General features: G+C 43.4%; 2 protein-coding genes across 58 annotated transcripts in view; one reads left to right on the forward strand and one right to left on the reverse strand.

Annotated features, from left to right (window-relative positions):
• The window catches only part of LOC126991405 (uncharacterized), a 70,023-nt gene extending 46,273 nt beyond the window's left edge, over nt 1–23,750 (forward strand). For 3 of the 8 annotated variants that reach the window (XR_007745499.1, XR_007745498.1, XR_007745500.1), the window contains 4 exons: nt 3,223–3,335; nt 4,544–5,477; nt 13,883–14,452; nt 14,585–15,789. Coding sequence is in view for 1 of the 8 variants with exons in the window: in XM_050850177.1 (XP_050706134.1) it covers nt 3,223–3,335; nt 5,381–5,477; nt 13,883–14,124; nt 23,609–23,624 (468 nt within the window). In the remaining 7 variants the exon portion in view is untranslated. Of the gene's footprint in view, nt 1–3,222; nt 3,336–4,543; nt 5,478–13,882; nt 14,453–14,518; nt 15,790–23,608 lie in introns of those variants that run through there. The other 5 variants (XR_007745497.1, XR_007745494.1, XR_007745495.1 and 2 more) reach the window with 4 other exon arrangements.
• LOC126991401 (foot protein 1 variant 1-like) lies at nt 16,927–23,612 on the reverse strand. Of its 50 annotated transcripts, XM_050850149.1 has the most exons (7): nt 21,074–23,612; nt 20,714–20,833; nt 19,256–19,405; nt 18,999–19,178; nt 18,695–18,754; nt 18,541–18,570; nt 16,963–18,086 (listed from the first exon to the last, which is right to left on the reverse strand). In XM_050850149.1, exons 1-7 carry the CDS (start codon nt 21,305–21,307, stop codon nt 17,712–17,714), a joined length of 1,149 nt encoding a protein of 382 aa, XP_050706106.1. In that variant the 5' UTR covers nt 21,308–23,612; the 3' UTR covers nt 16,963–17,711. The 50 variants fall into 50 exon arrangements, 34 of the variants coding, with proteins under 34 accessions (XP_050706106.1, XP_050706097.1, XP_050706099.1 ...); XR_007745482.1 differs by lacking the exons at nt 18,541–18,570; nt 18,695–18,754; nt 18,999–19,178; nt 21,074–23,612 and adding exons at nt 18,207–18,356; nt 18,571–18,617 and having other exon boundaries at nt 16,927–18,056; nt 19,209–19,285; nt 19,346–19,405; nt 20,714–21,033; XR_007745480.1 differs by lacking the exons at nt 18,695–18,754; nt 18,999–19,178; nt 21,074–23,612 and adding an exon at nt 18,207–18,356 and having other exon boundaries at nt 16,927–18,056; nt 18,541–18,617; nt 19,209–19,285; nt 19,346–19,405; nt 20,714–21,033.
• Nucleotides 23,751–24,631: the final 881 nt, after the last annotated feature.

The following is a 24,631-nucleotide window of genomic DNA, read 5'->3' on the forward strand; positions in this document are numbered from 1 at the left end:
ATTCATTATTCTAATACTTGAAAAACAATAATTAGTGATATAAACGGTTACGTGTTTGTTAACATATAAACCCTGTAAGTTAGGTGTTTTTAATAGAGGGATGAGGGACTGCAAAGACAGCGATGAAAACCATCATGACCCATGACAGAATTAATGTCTAGAGAAGATAGTCTTTGCCTTACCACTTCAAAGGAAATAGTTATGTTAGTGACAGAAGAGTCAGGCAGTTGATAGGAGAGAGCGGGTATTTAATTCATGGGTAATATAAACAAGAATTTTTTTTAGTGAATGTCTATCAATCCTCACAGTCAGCGGTTGCATAACCTTTAGCTAGTCTACGAGGACCCACAGAATGAGCATTAAGTTTTTGCTTCTAATATAAATAATTAAAGTATTTTGGGGAACTTTTTATCTTATTGATGAGGGATCTATCAAGGGCCAACTGAGAATACAAAAAGTAGGCTCAGTACCTGTCCTTAAGGTACTTGAATTGTTCCAAGGCAAGGACGACTTGTTGAGAGCTTCAGTCTAGATAACGTGGCACAACACAGCTGTTGCAGATTTCATCATCAATCACTACCATGCCATAAGAAGTTAATTATGTTGAATTTACCACTATACCATTCATATTTAGCCAATTAGAGCTAACTTCCCTAGTGACTGGTCTGGAAATATTACTGAAGGGTGAAACTCCAGCTGGCTGATATGGCAGCTGTCCTGCGTGAAGTTAATTCTGACATTATGTGGTAGATTTTATTTCTCTGAATGCAGTGCAGTGACTATTAGCTTCCTGTAAACTGAAGAAACCTACAAATTTTAATGTGTAAAGTTTATGAGCACAGTCCAGCACATCGCATTATGACATCTAGGGGTCAGGTAAGGTTAGTTTAGGTTAGATATAGTTAGGTCAAGTTAGGTTAGTAGGTTAGGTTATGTATAGTAAAGTTACGTCGGATTAGGTTAGATATAGTTAGGTTATGTTAGGTTATATATGATAAGGTTATGTCTGTTTCAGTTACGTTAGATTATAAATAGTTAGGTTAGGATATATTGGGTTATACGTATATAGTTTAGTTAGGTTGAGTAAGATTGTATTTTAGCTAGGTGAGGTTAGATTATACTAGGTTAAATATAGTTAGGTTAGGTTATATTGGGTTGGGTTGAGTTAGGTTAGATATAGTTAGGTGAGGTTGAGTTAGGTTATATTAGGTTAGATATAGTTAGGTTAGATTGAGTTAGGTCATATTGGGTTAGATCAGGTGTTCCCAAGCTTTTCCTAGCACGACCCCATTCAGCACTTTCAACTGTTCAGTGTGACCCCAAGTGTGTGTGTGTGTATATATATATATACGTATATATATTAATTTATTTATTTATTTATATCCCAAGTGTTTATTTTTACTTCAACATTTACAACAGTATATTGTGAATTTTTTGTCGAGGAATGATGGATTAATTGAGCGTTTCCATTTGTTGGTGGAAGTTTCAGATGGTGTCTTTAAAAACCTCTCCATAATGGCTGGCCGCTGGAAAAGGAATTGTACTCGTATTACTAAATATATTTCAATTAATGTTATTAATCGGCGATGTATGTAAATAAAGTATTATCAAGAGTAACGCAACATCATCACTTCTCTTCCCATTGTGATACCTCCTTTGCTGCACAGCATTGCACCATCCTACCACACTAATAAAACACCACATAAAATTGCAGGGATGGAAGCACAAGTGAGTGCTCTCATCCTGCTCCTGCACAGAGGTTGATTTGTTATGTGAATTTAATTTCATCAGTTGTCAAAAACCATGGAAATGAGGATTCTTTTGCATATATACCAAAGTTTTACGGGTGCTGACGATAATGAGGATGTGAAATTTTTGGAATAAATTAGTAAATAGGGAGATAAAACGAAATTTAGATTACGCGAATTTCACGAGGATCTAAGAGCGGGGAGGGTAGTAAGGGAGTGAGGGAGAGGGGGGATTCAACGGTCAGTCGTGGCTCGTGTAAGGGTGCTTGAAGCAATTTTTATTTATTATTTGACTTGTTATTTTTTCTCAATGAAAGTACCATACAGCACTGAATTTGTCATGGTCTCATAATCCCTGCTTGGATATTTCATACCCCCAGTCCTTAGGGGTACCTCAGCGACCCCACCGACCCCATGCCCTCTTTATGACCCCACATAATGAGCATTCCGACCCCACTTGGGATCCCGACCCCTGGTTTGAGAACCCCTGGGTTAGATTATATTTTGTTAGATTTGTCAAGTTTCATTGTTTATGATAAATACATGTGGCACGCCTTGTGCTCTGCTGTTGTCAGTGGCGGCAGAGAAGGCTACACTCATCTCCTTAGTCCCCTTGGGTCTTGTGCCAACCTCACTTTGGTGGTTGGCACCGTAATGGTCTGTTCATCTTTCATCATAATAGTTTACACTGAAAATTATTTGTCTCTGAGATACTTGTTTTCTACACTTAATCTTACCACTGTCTGACGCTTCACCATGCCGTGTTGTGCTCTGACTTGCTGGTCACCACCAGCACCACGCACGACAAAGCGGGTTAAAAGCAAGTGTCAAAATAAATGAAAACTGACAAATCTAAACTAATCCTTACTGGGGGGCACATTGTCCTCCCCCCCCATCATGCTATTCAGGACTTCACCCTATAAGACATATACAACTTTATCTAGCAGACAAACATAAATATTAGGCAGGCCCAACAAAACTTACCAGTAACATGATCATCTATATATTGGTAGGTGTTTGATCATTTCCCCTTACTCATCCTTAGTCATTTTCCTGTCCCAAGTTTACCTTGAAGTATTACTGAAACAATGGTTTTAGAATACATGATATTGGTGAAGTGATTGGTAAAGTGAAGGTCAGTATAACACCCATATAACTCATACAAGCTGAACCTCCCCTGTCAGAGCACTAGAGTACTATTAGCATAGACCTTCACAGTATTACCTGTAAATCATTATAAGTAGAGGTTGCATAAGGTAAAGGTAAGTGAAATGTAATTCATATGATTTATTATCAAATATTGTCTGGTACGTGTGGTATTTAAGGCTGGGGTTGCCTCTGGTTGAACTAGAAAATGCTTTAAATTTGTTCCTGTACAAAATTGTGTATTCTTATAAGACAAGTGATGTTTTTAAGGCATGCAACTTACATTGCTGACATTACTACAATGACTTATATTAAATCTTAATTTCAGGTGGTGGTCCAGCTCCTCTCTCACAGCTGGATAGCCGGCCACGATCGGCCAGATAACATCCTCGTTGGGCCACCTACTTCGCCCCTCGTGACTGTCAGCTTCAAGGATAAAAGGTATGGGCTACTTCATCACTTAAGACCGTATTGTTGATGCTATTTCATGGGTTGTCTTTTTTGTTTATTTACATACTGAGCAATAAATTATATAACCCTCACTTTTACGGAACTCAACAAACTTTTCTGGTACAGTTCTGTGTCTGTGGGAAACCACTGATAAAGTTTGGCTGGTGAGTTCAGGGCAGTTCCTTAGTGGGCCGGCAGAACCTGTCCGCCCTATTGCAAACATTTTCATTCATGTCCTTGTAACGGTCCGAATGTGAGTGAACGAGAATGTGAGTAAGTCAGTGAGTAACAGAGTGAGTAAGTGTAAGCGAGTGCATGAACTGCCGAAGAGGGTACCCTGGTTGTCCAGGGAGGAAGACTTACCAGAAATAATGTCACCTACCCACTTAAATATCATCCTTTAGTAAATCACCTTTAATCTGGAGTCATGAATGGATATTTTTAGTTACAATAATGAACACCAAAAGAGAACTTAAAGCTTATATACCGAACAAAGTTTGTAATATATGAAAAGTTTGGATTTTTGAATATGTCACATCCTTCTCCGAAATTAGTTTGTTACAGTGAGGATTTATCAAATTGCAAAGTTGCACGATTACTTGGCAGAAGAAAACATAATTGTCAAACTGGACTGTACTAGATTTGCACATTTCCATGATTGTCGGGGAGCCTAACAGGTATATGTAAGGTGCCAGGAAAATAATTTCACAAATGATTTTTTTTTCTTTTTTTTTTTGCCATGCGTGAGTGTACATGCTTTTAGTGTATGTCACACAGCAAAGTTGTTGAATTCCTTGAGTTAAATTTGCTGCTGAGCATATTTTAGTAACATTCATTCATACATCAATTTTTTTAATTATTCTTGGGGTGAAACCTATTTAGAATTTTTTATTTTAATTATTTTTCATACTATATCTAGAGATCAATTTGAAATTATTTTCTCCCTCACTTGGAGTTTCCCAAGTCAATTTCCAGTGTGCTTACCACAAACTAATTGCTTTTCTTTGTTGTATAAAAGTATGAATAAAAAATTTGTAGATCAACAGTTACCATATCTTTTTTATTTAAATTTAATTTATTAATTCAGTGCATGGAGTACCAGCATTAATCAATAATGGTTTACATTAATATTTATTTTGATTCTAAATGTTTTGACATATTAACACTTTTTCAACATGCATCACTTTAAACTTAACCAGCAGGTTACTTGAGGAGGAGGAGGAGGACCCAATAACCACACAGCCCGGCCCCAGACAGTCAGCCCCTGCACCAGCTACTGCTTTCTCCTCAACCAACCCTCAGGCAGTTCCAGCTCCACACACACAGCTCTCTTGGACAGAGTGGAGTCTAAGGCTCTTCATCTCATCAACTCCCCTCCTCTTCCTGACAGTCTCCTAACTCTTAAATTCCGCCACCATGTTGCATCTCTTTCTATCTTCTATTGACATTTTCACGCTGACTGCTCCTCTGAATTTCCAGACTGCATGCCTCTGCCCCTCCCGCAGCCTTGCCGCACACAACTTTCTACTCTTGCTCATCCTTATGCTATGCAAGTCCCTTATGCAAGAGTTATCCATCATCTTCATTCTCTGATCCCTTTGACTGGTAAACTCTGGAACAGCCTTCCTTTGTCTGTATTCCTCCTGCCTAGGACTTGACCTGTTTCAAGAGAGGAGTATCAAAACACCTCTCCCCCACTGCTGGTGACTCTCTCTTTTGGCCACTTAGCAATCAGTCATTGGGGGCGTACCCTGGGGGCTCGTTGCCCCGCCCACCCTACGCCGCCAAGCCCGGGGGTCACACATGCCATAGTCTGTTTGGTGGAGCAGCGCTCGGCAGGGTTTTTCATTGTATGCTGTTGTTGCCCTCAAGCTCCTTCCATTGCTGGAAAAAACAAATATAACAACATTAATGCACACCACCTCCATAGTGTGCACCCTGCTCCTGTGTGTTCCTGTGGCCAGTGTGCCACAACTCCCCTCCCTGCAATTTGAATGACTTGATTACTACTACTACTACTACTACTACTGCTACAGGTCCTGGATCCTGCCACAACTGAGCTGTGGTTCGCCAGCAAGGAACTTGTGTGACAAAAAACTGAGCGATTACCCGGGGACCAACGAGAAGACCAAAGTGAGTGTATGTGTGTGTGTGTGTGTGTGTGTATTTACCTAGTTGTGAAATACAGGAAAAGAGCCGTACTAGGTTTGTTCTGTCCCGTCTCCATAACGCTTATTATCCAGTTTGGCTTTAAATTCATGAATCGTTTTTGCACACACAGTCTCCTCGTCAAGTCTGTTCCATGTTGTTATGCTTCTGTATGGAAAACTGTATTTCTTGATGTCTCTCCTACAGTCGCTCTTCTTCAGTTTCTTACCATTGCCTCTTGTCACACTTCTGTCACGTACCACTAGGTCTTCCCTGTCCAGTTTCTCCAATCCCTGTTGTATCCTGTACAATGCTATTAGGTCCCCTCTCTCTCTTCTTCTCTCCAGTGTTGTTAGTCCCAATTTCTCCAGTCTTTCTTCATAAGTATGTTCTCTCAGAGTTTCTGGTACCTTAGTCGCTGCTCTTTGTATTCTTTCCAACTTTCCAATTTCTTTCTTCAATCTAGGTGACCACACTAATGCTGCATATTCCAGTCTTGGACGTATCATTGATGTTATTAGTTTCTTCACCATTTCTTCATCTAAATATGTAAATGCTGCTTTTATGTTTCTAAGAAGATTGTATGTTTCCCCAGTTATCCGGTCTATGTGTTTTCCAAAGGATAACTTGCCTGTTATGATCACTCCCAGATCTTTTTCTTCAGTTTTTTTCATGATTCTTTCATTACTCAGAGAGTAGTTCCCTGATATTCGTCTACTGCTCTTACCAAACTCCATCACGCTACACTTCTCTGTATTGAATGTCATTTCCCATTTGCGTGACCATTCGCTTATTCTATCGAGATCTTGGCTCAGGGCTACACAGTCATCTTCATTAGCCACCCTCCTCATTATTTTAGCATCACCAGCAAACATATTCATATAGCTTGTCACCCCTTCTGTCATGTCATTAATATAAGTTACAAACATAATCGGAGCCAGCACCGATCCTTGGGGGACTCCACTCGTCACTTCCATCCAGCTTGATTTATTATTCCTGATTACTGTTCTCATTTCTCTCTTCGTCAAAAAGTCCTTAATCCAATCCAATATTGAACCACCCAGACCTCCAACATGATAAGTTTCCATATTAATCGCTTGTGTGGTACTTTATCAAATGCCTTCTTTAAGTCCAGATACACACAATCTGCCCAACCGTCTCTTTCTTGTATTATATCAATTACTCTTGAATAGAAGCTGATCAGATTAGTTACACAAGACGGTCCTCCTCTGAATCCGAATTGGCTATTTGTTAATATACTGTTTTCTTCTAAATACCTCACCCATCTGTTTTTTTATAATTTTCTCACACATCTTTGCTACTACACTTGTTAATGACACTGGCCTATAGTTCAACGGGTCTTCCTTACTTCCTCCTTTATGTATTGGGACAATGTTAGCCCTCTTCCAGTCTCTCGGTACCTTCCCTTGTGCTAGTGAGACATTAATCAAGTTGCTCAACTTTTCAGCTATTTCCTGTTTACACTCTTTTAGCACCCAATTGACTGTATTGGCTATACAGGCAGCACCACACGTGGCCACTCAGTGAACTGTCAAAGCAGTACTTTCCATAGAACTCAAGTTATGTACTAGAGTGCGTCTGAGGCTGCCTCCAGGATACAGGGCCTTGGTGCCGCCACCGCTCCAAGCCAACGACTGCACACACTTTACTCCTACCCGATTTCCTGACTCTACTATTTGACATGGAGAAAAACTGAAATCGGGTAGGAGTGAAGTGTGTGCAATCATCGGCTTGGGGCGACGGCGGCATCATGGCCGTGTATCCCTGAGACAGCCTCAGACGCACTCTAGTCTATAACTTGAACTCTATGGAAAATACAGTTTAGAACTGAGTGGCTCCATGTGGCACTGCCTGTATAGCCAATACGGTCCATTTGATATACCATCCGGTCCTGCTGATTTCCTCGCATCCAATTCTTCCAATAATTTTCTAACTTCATCGCTGATGTTTGTATTCTCTCCAGACCCACTCTATTCACCGGCACTGCATCTACACCTTCAAACTCACTCTCCCTTGTGAACACTGTTTGGAAACAATTATTCATCACTATTACTATTTCACTTTCACTCACACAGCTCTTCTGGACAGAGTGGAGTCTAAGGCTCTTCGTCTCATCAGCTCTCCTCCTCATACTGATAGTCTTCTACCTCTTAAATTCCGCCGCCATGTTGCCTCTCTTTCTATCTTCTATCGATATTTCCACGCTGACTGCTCTTCTGAACTTGCAAACTGCATGCCTCCCCCCCTCCCGCGGCCCCGCTGCACTCGACTTTCTACTCATGCTCATCCCTATACTGTCCAAACCCCTTATGCAAGAGTTAACCAGCATCTTCACTCTTTCATCCCTCACGCTGGTAAACTCTGGAACAATCTTCCTTCATCTGTATTTCCTCCTGCCTACGACTTGAACTCTTTCAAGAGGAGGGTATCAGGACACCTCTCCTCCTGTATTTGATCTTCCTTTCAGCCACCTCTTTTGTTTTACTTTAGGAGCAGCGAGTAGCGGGCTTTTTTTTTTATTATTGTTTTCTTTTTTTGTGTGCCCTTGAGCTGCCTCCTTTGTTGTAAAAAAAAAAAAAAAAAAAAAAGTTTCACCATTAACTTAAACTTTTTGAATCTCATCTCTATTTTTCAACTTTACATTTATGAACTTATAAAACAGTTTTGGCTGGTCTTTGCACTTATCTACAATATTCTTCTCAAAATTCCTTTTTTCTTCTCTTCTTACTTTGACATAAGCATTCCTCTTCCTTTTGTACTCATTCCATAGATCCATCCTCCTGTTTTTTCTCCATGTGTTCCATGCCTTCTCCTTTTCCTGCTTGGCGTCTACACACTTTCTATTGTACCACTCTTCTCTTGGTTTCTGACCTTCTTTCATCCCTGGTACCCACTTTTCCACTCCTTCGTTGTAAATCCGTATAAAGATAGCCCATTTTTCCTCCACATTTTCAGCCTCAAAAAAAGTATCCCATTGTGCTTCCTCAAAATGTTTCCCAAGTTGTTCAAAATTTGCCTTATTAAAGTTAAACCATTCTTTCCTGTAGTCCTCATTCCTGATTATTTTACCTCCTTCTCGTAATATGTACTCGATAAGTACGTGATCGCTCTTCCCTATAGGGCTCTTATAGTTCATCTCCTCTATGGTATCTGGCTCCCTGGCGATTATCAAGTCCAATCTAGATGGCTCGTCTTCTCCTCTGAATCTTGTATTTTCCTCTACCCACTGTGTGAGGACGTTATCTATAACCAATTCCAAAACCTTGTTCCCCCATGAAGCTTCACTTCCTTCCGTTGACCAGTTTCCCAAGACACTTCCTTACAATTAAAATCCCCCATTGTCAGAATCTTATCCTTCTCCTCCAGCAATCTCCTTAGGCAATCCAATGTGTCTTCCAGCTTCTTCTTGTACAATTCTTCTGTCCATGAATTGGTTTTTGGAGGGACACACACCACTACGATATTTCTGCATTCTCCCCTTTGCAGTCTTATTCCCACACTCAAGACCTCCGCTTCCCCTTCGCCATGGGTGACACCCTCCACTGTCCATTCTTTTTTCAACAATAGCATCACTCCTCCTCCTTGTTTATTTTCTCTATTTCTCATCCATACATTGCTGCTGAAGCCCTTCAAAGACCCTTCCCATGTCCTCACTAACCGTTTCCCTTTTGTCTCATCAACACCAGAGAGCAGTTCAGCATGCTCTCTAAAGACAGTTCCTCTCTCTTTCTACACCACACTACATTCACACAACACACACACCTTTTCCCAAAATTCAAAATTCAAAATGGCTAACGAAAACACTGCCTCGGAGTCCCCGCCTTGGGGGGGGGGGGGGGGGAACCATAAATTCCCCCAGGGAGGATTTCCCTTCTGGCTGCCGACTTGAGAGGTGTCCTGATAACTCCTCGAACCTCCTCCTTATCAATTTCTGCAACATTCACGGTCTTCGTTCTAATTTTCATTCTGTGGAACACCATCTCTCCTCCTATAAACCCCACCTTCTCTTCCTCACTGAAACACAGGTTTGTGAGGCTACTGACAGCAACCTCTACTCTGTTCCCTCCTACTATCTCTATCCCAAATTTCAATCCAAAGCTGGATGTTGCGCCTACGTGCGCAACGACATCACTTGCTCTCGTGCCCACGACCTTGATTCTTCTGAATTTTCCACCATCTGGCTAAGACTTCATTAATTGTCATTCTATTACTAAATACATCTGTGCTGTTTATCTCTCACCTAACTCTACTAACTATGTAAAATTCTTTGACTATTTGAACTCTAAAGTGGAGCACATCTTGACTCATTCTCCCTTTGCTGAAATCTCCATCTTGGGAGATTTCAATGTTCACCACCAGCTTTGGCTTTCATCCTCCTTCACTGACCAGCCTGGTGAACAAGCCTTCAACTTTGCTCTCCTCAACGACCTAGAGCAGTTGGTTCAGCACCCTACTCGTATTCCCGACCGTCTTGGAGACAGGCCAAACATTCTAGACCTCTTCCTTACCTCTAATCCTTCTGCTTACTCTGTCAAACTGTTCTCTCTGTTGGGCTCCTCCGATCATAACCTCATTTCTGTATCCAGTCCTATCGCTCCTGTACACCCTCTGGACCCGCCGAAGAGGCGGTGCTTCTGGCATTTTGCTTCAGCTCGGTGGGATGACCTGAGGATGTACTTTTCCGATTTCCCGTGGAATGATTACTGCTTCCAGGAGAGAGACCCCTCTGTGTGTGCTCAGCGCATCACAGAGGTGATTGTCTCTGGAATGGAGGCATACATTCCACGTACTTTCTCTACTCCTCATGCTAAAAAGCCTTGGTTTAATCACGCTTGTTCTCGTGCTATTAAAGATAGAGGCAGCTCACAAAAGGTTCCAGAGCCTTCGAACTCCCACTAACTTTGACCTTTACATTTCAGCCCGGAATCGTGCCAAATCTATTCTCCGACTTACCAAAACTTCTTTTATTAATAGAAAATGTCAACACCTTGCTTCTTCTAATTCTTCCCGTGACTTCTGGCATCTAGCCAAAAATATCTCCTCCAATTTCACTTCTTCCTCTTTCCCTCCTCTCCTTAACCCTGACAGCAGCACTGCCGTCTCATCTGTCTCTAAGGCTGAACTCTTCGCTCAAACTTTCTGTAAGAACTCCACCTTGGACGATTCTGGGCATATTCCTCCTACTCATCCCCCCTCTGACTCCTTTATGCCTGTTATTAAGATTCTTCCAAATGATGTTTTCTATGCCCTCTCTGGCCTCAACTCTCAGAAGGCTTATGGACCTGATGGAGTGCCTCCTATTGTCCTTAAAAACTGTGCTTCTGTGCTGACACCCTGCCTGGTCAAACTCTTTCGTCTCTGCCTATCAACATCTATCTTTCCTTCCTGCTGGAAGTATGCCTTTGTACAGCCTGTGCCTAAGAAGGGTGACCGTTCCAATCCCTCAAACTACCGCCCTATAGCTTTACTTTCCTGTTTATCTAAAGCTTTTGAATCAATCCTTAACCGGAAGATTCAAAAGCACCTTTCCACTTCAAACCTTCTATCTGATCGCCAGTATGGGCTCCGCAAGGGGCGTTCTACTGGCGATCTTCTTGCTCTCTTAACTGACTCTTGGTCATCCTCTCTTAGCCGTTTCGGTGAAACTTTCTCTGTTGCGCTAGACATATCAAAAGCCTTCGATAGAGTCTGGCACAAGTCTTTGCTTTCTAAACTGCCCTCTTTCGGATTCTATCCCTCTCTCTGTTCCTTTATCTCCAGTTTCCTTTCCGGCCGTTCTATCTCTGTGGTGGTGGACGGTGGTGACGGTGGTGGTAGAAAAAATCGATAGAAGATAGAAAGAGATGCAACATGGCGGCAGAAATTAAGAGGTAGAAGACTATCAGTAAGAGGAGGAGAGCTAATGAGACGAAGAGCCTTAGACTCCACTTTGTCCAAGAGAGCTGTGTGAGTGGAGCCCCCCCACATGTGAGATGCATACTCCATATGAGGGCGGACAAGGCCCCTGTATATGGATAGCAACTGTGCGGGGGAGAAGAACTGGCAGAGACGATACAGAACGCCTAACCTCGAGGAAGCTGATTTAGTGAAAGACGAGATATGAAGTTTCCAGTTAAGATTTTGAGTTAAGGATAGACCGAGGATGTTTAGTGTTGAAGATGGTGACAGCTGAGTGTTGTCGAAGAATAGGGGATTGGTGTTTGGAAGATTGTGTCGAGTTGATAGGTGGAAAAATTGGGTTTTTGAGGCATTGAAGAACACAAGGTTCCTTTTACCCCAATCAGAAATGATAGTAAGGTCTGAGGTTAAGCGTTCTGCAGCCTCCAGCCTGGAGTCATGTAATCCCTGCTGAGAGGGTCTTCTGATGAAAGAAGTAGAAGACATACGGGAAAAGAGCTACGCTCGCGCTGTCCTGTCTCCATATCCTCTCTTATCCAACTTTTCCTTAAAATCATGAACGTTTCTTGCACAAACCACCTCCTCCTCCAGTCCATTCCATAGCTCAATGCTTCTGTTTGGCAGTGGAACGCCAGCACTCCTCGGGCGAGCAGCTTGGGGGCGGCGTGGTTGACCCGCCTGGTTATCCTTGCTTTGGGCCCCCCCGCAGCAGTCAAGTCAACCGGTCGGCTGCTCACACGTGCACCACTACGGGTGTCTACTGGGCGCCTGCCCTGAGAGCCCGTGCCTCCGTCACTGCTCGCCGGCTGTTACCCATGGCTGTGGCGGCGGCGGAGGCGTCCCTACACCCGCCAGGACTTATTGCCCGCCCCCCTTTACAGGGCCGCCTTTTGGCCAAAGGCCCTGTCCCCCTATTATGGGTGTAAATCTTAAGAAGAAGAAGCTTCTGTTTGGGAAGCTAAACTTTTTCACATCTCTCCTACACGTGGTCGCCCTCAACTTCTTTCCATGTCCTCTCGTTTCTCTCTCGCTCCACACACACAGGTCCTCTCTGTCCAGATTCTCCACCCCGCTCGCCACCCTGTACACCGCTATCAGGTCTCCTCTTTCTCTTCTTCTCTCCAGGGTTGTGAGCCCCATGCTATTGAGTCTCTCCTCGTAAGTCCGATCCCTAAGTTCTGGTACCATCTTGGTTGCCACTCTCTGTACTCTTTCCAGCTTTCTTATGTTCTTCTTTTCATGAGGAGACCAGACCACTGCTGCATACTCCAACCTTGGCCTTATCATTGTAACTATTATTTTCTTCATCATCTCTTCGTCCAAATACACAAATGCCATCCTTCTGTTCATCAGCAAATTCATAGTTTGTCCCGTTATCCTGTTGATGTGTTTGTCCGGTGACATATTCTCTCCCTGCCCCAGGCCAGGTGGGTAAGGCCCACGCTGGGTGGTTGTGGGCGGTGGGGTGTGACGCCCCTGCCGCCCACACACCCGCCCAGGCTCAGGTGTGTTGTCCCCTCCCTGCCTCGGGCCGGGTGGGTAAGGCTGCTGCTGGGTGGCTGTGGGCGGCGGGGTGTCTGCCACCCACACACTTGCCCAGGCTTAGAAAATCTTCACATTTTTCTACCTGGCTCATCTGTTACACAAGAAGGTGACCTTTGTTGACCTCACCGGCCTGAGCAGTGAGTGTACAACTGTAGCACCATTGGCAAAACTCAACAGGAAGAAAATAAAGTGACTCAGTGAGTGGAAGTAAAAAAATAATATTTAATGTTTATACCACTTTTTATTTGTTATCAATGTTTGCAGCCATTATGGAATCCATATTAGAATAAAACATTATTTTGTTCTCCTTTACAGAATCCTCTTGAATGCTTTCAGATTTTAGACCAAGTGTGATATGAGAGGGGCCAAGGAATGCTTTGTAAGGGGCGGCGTAAATGTTTCTGACTTGTGCTCACTGTAACCACTATTTTCTCACACTGTTGAGTTTTGTATAGTTTTTAAAGAGTGGTGTAAACACTAAATGTTTTCTGACTTCTACTCACCATAATTACTCTGTTTTTTCACCCCACTGTTTTAGCAGTGGTGTCACAGCTGTACAGTTACTGCTCACGGCAATTATGTCACCAACATTTGTCCATCTTGTGTAACAGATGAGCCGGGTAAAAAAATGTGAATGTTTTCTAAGCCTGGGCGAGCGTGTTGGCGGTGGAGAGGTCAGACGCCCCAAGACACCTCAGACAGGTTCTGGAGCAAAGCTGGAAGCATTTTCTGTCAAATAAAAGGAATGTTTCTCCAACAGGATGTTTATTGGAGTCCAGCGAACACCTGAGGGACAGAATGCTCTACAGAAATAACTTGTTCCAGAGAATTATAAAGACGTTTTTAGTTCCTCTGCTCAGAGACACTCAGGCTTGCCGAGGGAGTGGGAACGGCCTTCATCTTGGTGTCACTGTTGCTTCTTCCAGGCGTGGCGCGCTGAGCGTGGCCGTGTGGCACTTGGCGGGGGAGGCAGCGGCTGTGTCCTCCTGGGTGCTGAGGTCCAGCGGCTGTGTCTGCAGGGCAGGAGGGGACACATGTGGTCCCCGGCAGGCCACCTGTCCCACTGGCCTGCACACAGTGGCGGGACAGTCCAGCCTTCAGCAGCGGTCTGTTGGGGAGAACAGAGGATGTTACTCAACACAGAAAAGGAAATTTCAGTTTCTCAAGAGTGAGAGAAACAGTCTACTGAAGTCTTTCCTGTTCATCAGTCACTTTGGGTGTGACTGGTGGGATTAGCGGAGAGGCCACGGCATCGCTGCCACTCTCTCTCTCTCATGTTGATAACTGAACTTAAACGTTGTGTACATTTCATTATGACAAGACCAAATAGCTCTACGAAAGATTGGTTTTCTAGGGACAAAAGTCAGCGCTCCAGTCACCTAGGCCTTGGTTAGCCAGATCACTTCAGACCTTTACCTCATGGCCCATGGCCGGTGTTCCTCCGAAGGCACCTTGGATGTCAGGTCAACTGGTAACCAAGTCAACCCACACCCCAGGTTAACTGGTAACCAAGTCAACCCACACCCCAGGTTAACTGGTAACCAAGTCAACCCACACCCCAGGTTAACTGGTAACCAAGTCAACCCACACCCCAGGTTAACTGGTGACCAAGTCAACCCACACCCCAGGTTAACTGGTAACCAAGTCAACCCACACCCCAGGTCACCTGGTAACCCTTGCATTGGTAATGCATTGTGGGATTTGCCTTCCACTCACAGGTCACAGCAGCCACCCTGGAGCATGGACGCCTCCACTCAGTGCCTTCCCCCCCCCCTCAAGCTGGTGTTCTGTCATATATTTGAGTGTTTCTGTACTCAGGAACCCTCAAGCCATCTTATATAAAACACAAACGTGCTGATTTGCATCGACAATACACTAAACAAGCACACGAAAAACAAGCTTGTGTCAAACAGTTTAGTCAAATCACACTCCAAGGATTCATGGCCTTTCAAACACCTATAATTCATCACATTGCCTGTGCCATGACAGGCTCGGGCCGACTACCATCTAGGCCCCTCAAGAAAAGCCTACCGGCGCTATAGGCATACACATAAAAAAATAAAAAAATAAAAATAAAAAAGTAAAAAATAAATAGACGTCTGGCTCTGCAAGTGCCTGTACTTAAGGAATTTTGGTAATTTACTGCATTTAAATAACACTGGGCAATATTCAAAACAGCCTGGCCTCACATTCAACAATATTTCACTTCATTTCAAAGATTAACCGTGATTTACAGGCAACAAATTATTGAAATACATATTATTTGCACTTGCAGAGCCAGATGTCTTTTAGTGCACCTGAAATGAGATTACTTCCAGGCCTCTGAAGGGCCCTGGAGGGTTGGAGTATGGCCTCACTGTGCAGCGTGACACAAGCCTGTCTTTTGTGTGCTGCTGTGGTGTATTAGCAATGCAAAGGCATCTTTGGGATTTATAAGGAGTGAGGGTTTTTGTGTATGCATAAACACTCAAATATATTATTGAGAAATTAGCTTGAATATCTATCATAAGTTGGTTTTCGCATATTCATGAACCAGAAATGTGCAGGTGCCACATCTATCAAAACTCCTGCTGTGTTGACGGACAGATGAAATGAAACCAACTCCAGGAGCTGAGGCACACATAAGGATTAGATATATGTATATTAGATATTGTATGTGTGGTTAAGTGACTGAGCCGGTTCATGTTGTCTGTGACACACATTACAGGAAGGTTCTGTTTGGGCAGAATAGTAACCTTCCATCACTAGGAGCTGAGGCACACATAAGCAGTGGCAGATACAGCTCCAGGTGAAGGGGGGGCTAATATACAAGATGGGCGCCATACCATACCATACCATATATATATATATATATATATATATATATATATATATATATATATATATATATATATATATAGATATATATATATATATATATATATATATATATATATATATATATATATATATAAGCCAAATCCATCTGGTCCCGCTAAGCATGCATTTTATTTTTTTTACAAATATAAATACGATAATGTTCGCAATTTCTTTTATTTGTTTTGTATGTTTATTTCTTTTATTATTTTTAATATTATTATTATTAGTAGTAGACTAGTAGTAGTAGTAGTAGTAGTATCAGAAACATCTCAAGTAATGGATGTCTTTCTCGTTTGATTTTGCGGCGCCCTTGTCATTCAGCCGCGAATTTTGAAAAATCAACCGCTTTGGTGCGAATCGCTATAACTCCCTTATTTCTGGGGCTACAGAAAAGTTATTGGTATCAATAGACGGCAAAATGCAAGGGCTATATTTTTGTATCAGCGACCGGGCTCAAAAACCGACTCGAAAGGGTCCAATATCGAATAAATTCGAAAAAAAATATCCGACTCGAAAAATAAAACGTATTTTTGAGTTCCCAACCTTGAGACCCACTCATTTTTTGAGAATTTCAAAAAAACTATTTAACAAATGATTTAGCCCTGGCAATGTAATTTCCAAAATGGTAACGTTTCCCTACTCCCAGTAGTTTCATCGCTAGATCTCGAAATGTAAACCCTGCCGAGAGCGATTTTGATGAACTCCAGACATTTTGCCGTTTTTGTCTAGTGTGGCCTTGCTATTGTATCTAGAAGGCTGTAATTTGGCATGTAGCCCCTTTTAGCAATGTTGTTTGACCAAATTAAAGGATCTTTTGATAGCTCAATTCTAAGTTTGTCGTCGAGCCGTCACAAAATAGACGTCTCCAAATCGCGGCAAAAAGGGCCGAAAACCAAGTTATTTTGTGACGATTTGAAGACGAATTTAGAATTGAGCTATCACAATATCCTTTGAGTTGGTCAAACTACATTGTCAAGAGGGGCTACATGCCAAATTACAGCCTTCTAGATACAATAGCAAGGCCACACTAGACAAAAACGGCAAAATGTCTGGAGTTCATCAAAATCGCTCTCAACAGGGTTTACATTTCGAGATCTAGCGACAAAACTACTCGGAGTAAGGAAACGCTATGCACCATTTTGGAAATCACATTGGCAGGGCTAAATCATTTGTTAAATAAGTGTTTTGAAATTCTCAATAAATGAGTAGGTCTAAAGGTTGGGAACTCAAAAATACGTTTTTTTTCGAGTCATTTTTTGTGAATTTATTCGATTTTCAACCTTTTTGAGTCGGTTTTCGAGCCCGGTCGGTAACTGAAAAATATGGCCCTTGCATTTTGCCGTCGATTGATACCAATAACTTTTCTCTAGCCCCAGAAATAAGGGAGTTATGGCGATTCACACCAAAGCGGTTGAATTTTCAAAATTCGCGGCTTGATGACAAAGCTGGGGCAAGTGTCCAATCCATATGTATAGGTTTCACTGGTAGTAGTAATAGTAGAAGTAGTAGTATTGTTGTTATTATTATCATTATAATTAGTAGGCTAGTAGTAGTGTTCACAGGAATGATACCCCACAGATCTCAGTGAATCTTTGAAAGGGAGCAATTTAGGTTCTAAGGGGGGGGGGCAGCCACCTCCCCCCCCCCCCCCGGGATCCACCACTGCACATAAGGATTAGATATATGTATAATTAGATATCATGTGTGTGGTTAAGTGACGAAGCCGGTTCATGTTATCTGTGACACACATTACAGGAAGGTTCTGTTTGGGCAGAATAGTAACCTTACCTCAAGCTTTGTAGGGATATCCAAGCCAGTGTGTTATGAGTCCTGGCCATGGTAATTACTCCCCACACAGCCTGGTGATGTCACTCCTGCAGAGAACACTCCTGCCATTTACGAGTTGACGTGGTTAGGAGTTGACCAGGGGAACAAGTTAACCTGGTTAGTTGACCAGGGGAACAAGTTAACCTGGTTAGTTGACCAGGGGAACAAGTTAACCTGGTTAGTTGACCAGGGGAACAAGTTAACCTGGTTAGTTGACCAGGGGAACAAGTTAACCTGGTTAGTTGACCAGGGGAACAAGTTAACCTGGTTAGTTGACCAGGGGAACAAGTTAACCTGGTTAGTTGACCAGGGGAACAAGTTAACCTGGTTAGTTGACCAGGGGAACAAGTTAACCTGGTTAGTTGACCAGGGGAACAAGTTAACCTGGTTAGCTGACCAGGGGAACAAGTTAACCTGGTTAGTTGACCAGGGGAACAAGTTAACCTGGTTAGTTGACCAGAGTAATGAGTTAACCTGGTTAGTTGACCAGGGGAACAAGTTAACCTGGTTAGTTGACCAGAGTAATGAGTTAACCTGGTTAGTTGACCAGGGGAACAAGTTAACCTGGTTAGCTGACCAGGGGAACAAGTTAACCTGGTTAGTTGACCAGGGGAACAAGTTAACCTGGTTAGTTGACCAGGGGAACAAGTTAACCTGGTTAGCTGACCAGGGGAACAAGTTAACCTGGTTAGTTGACCAGGGGAACAAGTTAACCTGGTTAGCTGACCAGGGGAACAAGTTAACCAGGGGAATGAGTTAACCTGGTTAGCTGACCAGGGGAACAAGTTAACCTGGTTAGCTGACCAGGGGAACAAGTTAACCAGGGGAATGAGTTAACCTGGTTAGTTGACCAGGGGAACAAGTTAACCTGGTTAGCTGACCAGGGGAACAAGTTAACCTGGTTAGCTGACCAGGGGAACAAGTTAACCTGGTTAGTTGACCAGGGGAACAAGTTGACCAGGGGAATGAGTTAACCTGGTTAGTTGACCAGGGGAACAAGTTAACCTGGTTAGCTGACCAGGGGAACAAGTTGACCAGGGGAACAAGTTAACCTGGTTAGTTGACCAGGGGAACAAGTTAACCTGGTTAGCTGACCAGGGGAACAAGTTAACCTGGTTAGTTGACCAGGGGAACAAGTTAACCTGGTTAGTTGACCAGGGGAACAAGTTAACCTGGTTAGCTGACCAGGGGAACAAGTTAACCTGGTTAGTTGACCAGGGGAACAAGTTAACCTGGTTAGCTGACCAGGGGAACAAGTTGACCAGGGGAACAAGTTAACCTGGTTAGCTGACCAGGGGAACAAGTTAACCTGGTTAGCTGACCAGGGGAACAAGTTGACCAGGGGAACAAGTTAACCTGGTTAGTTGACCAGGGGAACAAGTTAACCTGGTTAGTTGACCAGGGGAACAAGTTAACCTGGTTAGCTGACCAGGGGAACAAGTTAACCTGGTTAGCTGACCAGGGGAACAAGTTAACCTGGTTAGTTGACCAGGGGAACAAGTTAACCTGGTTAGCTGACCAGGGGAACAAGTTAACCTGGTTAGCTGACCAGGGGAACAAGTTAACCTGGTTAGTTGACCAGGGGAACAAGTTGACCAGGGGAATGAGTTAACCTGGTTAGTTGACCAGGAGAATGAGTTGACCTGGTTAGTTGACCAGGGGAACAAGTTAACCTGGTTAGTTGACCAGGAGAATGAGTTAACCTGGTTAGTTGACCAGGGGAGTGAGTTGACCTGGTAAGTTGACCAGGAGAATGAGTTGACCTGGTTAGTTGACCAGGGGAGTGAGTTTACTTGGTTAGTTGACCAGGGGAGTGAGTTAACTTGGTTAGTTGACCAGGGAGGAGTTGACCTGGTGTTGACCAGGAGAATGAGTTGACTTGGTTAGTTGACCAGGGGAGTGAGTTGACTTGGTTAGTTGACCAGGGGAGTGAGTTGACTTGGTTAGTTGACCAGAGGAGTGAGTTAACTTGGTTAGTTGACCAGGGGAGTGAGTTGACTTGGTTAGTTGACCAGAGGAGTGAGTTAACTTGGTTAGTTGACCAGGGGAGTGAGTTAACTTGGTTAGTTGACCAGGGGAGTGAGTTGACTTGGTTAGTTGACCAGGGGAGTGAGTTAACTTGGTTAGTTGACCAGGGGAGTGAGTTAACTTGGTTAGTTGACCAGGGGAGTGAGTTAACTTGGTTAGTTGACCAGGGAGTGAGTTAACTTGGTTAGTTGACCAGGGGAGTGAGTTGACTTGGTTAGTTGACCAGGGGAGTGAGTTGACTTGGTTAGTTGACCAGAGGAGTGAGTTAACTTGGTTAGTTGACCACAGGAGTGAGTTGACTTGGTTAGTTGACCAGGGGAGTGAGTTAACTTGGTTAGTTGACCACAGGAGTGAGTTGACTTGGTTAGTTGACCAGGGGAGTGAGTTAACTTGGTTAGTTGACCACAGGAGTGAGTTAACTTGGTTAGTTGACCAGAGGAGTGAGTTGACTTGGTTAGTTGACCAGGGGAGTGAGTTAACTTGGTTAGTTGACCACAGGAGTGAGTTGACTTGGTTAGTTGACCAGAGGAGTGAGTTAACTTGGTTAGTTGACCAGAGGGTGAGTTGACTTGGTTGACCAGGGAGTGAGTTAACTTGGTTAGTTGACCAGAGGAGTGAGTTGACTGGTTAGTTGACCAGGGGAGTGAGTTAACTTGGTTAGTTGACCAGGGGAGTGAGTTGACTTGGTTAGTTGACCAGGGGAGTGAGTTAACTTGGTTAGTTGACCACAGGAGTGAGTTGACTTGGTTAGTTGACCAGAGGAGTGAGTTGACTTGGTTAGTTGACCAGGGGAGTGAGTTAACTTGGTTAGTTGACCAGAGGAGTGAGTTGACTTGGTTAGTTGACCAGGGGAGTGAGTTAACTTGGTTAGTTGACCAGGGGAGTGAGTTAACTTGGTTAGTTGACCAGGGGAGTGAGTTAACTTGGTTAGTTGACCAGGGGAGTGAGTTAACTTGGTTAGTTGACCAGGGGAGTGAGTTAACTTGGTTAGTTGACGAGGGGCTTTAGTTAACTTGGTTAGTTGACCAGGGGAGTGAGTTAACTTGGTTAGTTGACCAGGGGAGTGAGTTAACTTGGTTAGTTGACCAGGGGAGTGAGTTAACTTGGTTAGTTGACCAGAGGAGTGAGTTAACTTGGTTAGTTGACCAGGGGAGTGAGTTAACCTGGTTAGTTGACCAGAGGAGTGAGTTAACTTGGTTAGTTGACCAGAGGAGTGAGTTAACCTGGTTAGTTGACCAGGGGAGTGAGTTAACTTGGTTAGTTGACCAGAGGAGTGAGTTAACTTGGTTAGTTGACCAGGGGAGTGAGTTAACTTGGTTAGTTGACCAGAGGAGTGAGTTAACTTGGTTAGTTGACCAGAGGAGTGAGTTAACTTGGTTAGTTGACCAGAGGAGTGAGTTAACTTGGTTAGTTGACCAGAGGAGTGAGTTAACTTGGTTAGTTGACCAGAGGAGTGAGTTAACTTGGTTAGTTGACCAGGGGAGTGAGTTAACTTGGTTAGTTGACCAGAGGAGTGAGTTAACTTGGTTAGTTGACCAGAGGAGTGAGTTAACCTGGTTAGTTGACCAGGGGAGTGAGTTGACTGGTAGTGAGTTGACTTGGTTAGGGGATGACCTGTAACCTGCACTTTGAAGCATTATTGACTTGTCATCATTGCTGGATAACTTATCAAGATATTTACAACATGTTGCATTTTGCTGCCTGCTGACAGCTGCCAATAAAGAAATATCTGTCCTGTTTTAAGAAAGTTTTACAGCAGAAATTACCTTTACAAACATGATTTACTGTTGAAGTGGAAAAAACTTAATGCCAGAGCCATCACCACGGCTGCCCTGGACCCTGAATGGAAGGTAAAGTTTGGGGCACAGGCTGTGGCTGTGCATGGCCCCAGTGCTCATCTCTGCCACAATGGTCCCTGAGCCATCACCACGGCTGCCCTGGACCCTGAATGGAAGGTTAAGTTTGGGGCACAGGCTGTGGCTGTGCATGGCCCCAGTGCTCATCTCTGCCACAATGGTCCCTGAGCCTGTGGCGGGAAGAACCCGTCACCCCGGGACACATGGCCACTGGGACATAAGGGCTGCCACAGTTTAACTAACTAGGGGGTGCGTTGCTTCACTCGCTCGCTGCCTCCACCCCCAATGGACCCCCAAGCAGGCCTCCACACATCTCCCCTTTCCATTCTAAGCCCCTACGGCCTGTGTAGATATAGACAACGCCATATACTTGTACTGAGCGAGTCCACAACACCATGGGCCAGGCCAGTCCCTGGAGTGCCTTCCTGGCAAGACCCACCATTGTTATGCCCTCATAAGCATTAAGATATAATTGTCAAAGTACAAATGTTATAAACGAGCCCTGAAGAAAAAACTTGCTTATAAATAAAGGACAATTTTAAACGTGCTTACCCAAAGTGGAGTGCGGCAAAGTGATCTCTGTGGCCAATACCAGCTTGAGGGCACTCTAGGAGGACATGCTCCTTGTTGTCAGTGTCATCACCATCACTGCAATAGACACACTACAATTAGAAATGCTGTGATACCTGGCCTGCATCCATACCCACACTTGTCCAAAAGCCAAAACTCTTCACTCATGGAACGATGTTTTTGTTCAAAAAGATTTCAGCATTGATGATTGACATTTATGGCTATTTGGGAGCAAGACTAAGAATAATCATAAATTTCACTGTTAGATCTTCATAAGAAAGGAAGCTGCAAATAACAAAAGCCATAATATAGGGGAGAGCGGCGATGATTCAGCCACTTTTTAGAAAAATATTTTTAGAAAAAAAAGTTTAAGAAGTGGTGTAATTTTGTTGATCTCAAAATGTTCCTTCATCCTTTGGCTCTTTAGGTTGTTAATATGACACCCGTAGCCATTTCCAGTTTTCAGATGTAGGTGATGAAAGACAAGTTTCTAAATCGTCCGAACCATCCCCACCCGTGGTGATGGTTCGGCCAGGGAGGTGGGATGGTACGGACACTCATATTACTCGGCTTAATATTTATATAACTTAAGTTTGATTGGCTAATAAACAAGATTATATCTACTATAAAACATTTGTATAAGGACAAAAGTATCCTCTCATTATTTATAGGGGAAAAAAATAAAAAGAACTACAAGAAATATCTAAAAAATTTTGGTATTATGGCTTCCTTCTCTTCCCACAAGCATAATATCTGAATATAAATCAACCAAATTAACCTTTTTATAACCGTTGCAACACCTATAGTGTTTAAATTGATATAAGTTTAATAAAAATCATGAAAAAATCATCTGTCCGAATCATCATGACTCTAAAGAGCAAATGTGTGGTCACACTCCTTTTCCAGCATGAGAGCTGGGTGATTGTGTTATAAGGCAATACCTTCGCCGTGCATCGCTGCGTCACCAAAATAATTTACATTTCGTTAATTGCCATGTTTTTGAGGTGAAAGCTTACAATACACCCTGAAAATATTATATACGAGATGCAAAAAAACATAAAATCGGACTTGCATCGAAAAGAACAGCTTTGAGGGCGTAGTTGTCCCTTTGTGGGCCAAGGCAACAAAGTTTTGCACATTCACACAAAATCTCGTGGCACTCAGTCCCATACACTTTACAATAAGTGCTATGGCTGGACCATCCCACTGTCCAAATCATCACTGCTCTCCCCTACTATGAACTAATTTATTCCAAATGTGGAAAAGTTAGAGAACGACCTCCAGTGAAATTGAGAGACAGGGTGCAGGAGTATATCAGGGAGAGGGGGGAAGGATCCTTGAGAAACTCTGAGCTGGCAAGGAGGGAGTGTCCGGATAGAGAGAGATGGAGACTTCTACCGTGGCCACCCCCTGGCGGGAGCTCCTAGGAGCAGGCGTCAAAGATGAATGAATGAATGGAAAAAACCCATGATCAAAACAATACTACAATGCCAGCATTTCCAACTTCCACAGATTCCTGGGTGGCTGAGTGGTTAGCGTGCCGGCCCCACATTCGGTGCATTGTCCATGATGTGGGTTCAAATCCACCACTAACCACCTGGGATTCTTCAGTCACCGCTGAGTGGCCTAAGACTACCCACACGCTTTCCTGAAGACCACCAATCAATCCGACTCAAGAAGAAGCTGTACAGCACAAGTGAAATAAAGAATGAGCTCTGGGGGGCAGCATGAGCCAATAACAATGGTGCCGCTATAAACAATTGCCTGCGCCATGACGGGCTCGGGCCAAGCATCAGGCCCCTAAGGAAAAAGCCTACCGGCGCTATAGACCACATAAAAAAAGAAGTTAAGGGGGCGTCGCACTGATATGTAAGGCAACCCTAATACATGACTTTAAATGGTGCGCTCAGCTATGCCTCAAACTTTAAATGCCCTACATCTCAACACTGTTGTTGTTTTGCCAATCAGAAGGACATAACTCTGGTGTGCCTCAACCGATCTGAGGGATCTTTTTTTGTCACAAAGTGGAAACCTTTCTATTTCTTATGTGGAGTGAAATAAATATATTTAGTCTCACACATTTCTCAGTGTTCCTTTCCCCTCAAACTCAGGTTTTTTTAGAGTATTTGGAAGTAAAACATTAAACGGAGAGATGCAGACTGGTAAGTGAAAAAGGAATCCACAATAAATGTTCTACAATAGTTACTTTTTCAAAAGAGACAACGAGCAAACCCTTCTCAAAGAACGGCTCAGTGGCATCCTCAAGTAAAGTGATGGTTCAATTTTTGCGAAATTTTGCATTACTATTAAAGGGATTTATGTGTTTTACTCAGGCAGCACAGGAATGATGCTTCATTACAAAGGATTCTTGCATAAATGAACCAAAATATGGACTGAATTTTGATGTTCTCACAAATGAGTAAAGCAGGCGACACTCCCTCAACACTCTTGGAGTAAGGAATTAAAGATAAAGAGAGAGAGAGAGAGAGAGAGAGAGAGGAGAGAGAGAGAGAGAGAGAGAGAGAGAGAGAGATG

The sequence above is a fragment of the Eriocheir sinensis genome, unplaced genomic scaffold (genome assembly GCF_024679095.1).
Source record: "Eriocheir sinensis breed Jianghai 21 unplaced genomic scaffold, ASM2467909v1 Scaffold274, whole genome shotgun sequence".
NCBI classification, from domain to species: Eukaryota; Metazoa; Arthropoda; class Malacostraca; order Decapoda; family Varunidae; genus Eriocheir; species Eriocheir sinensis.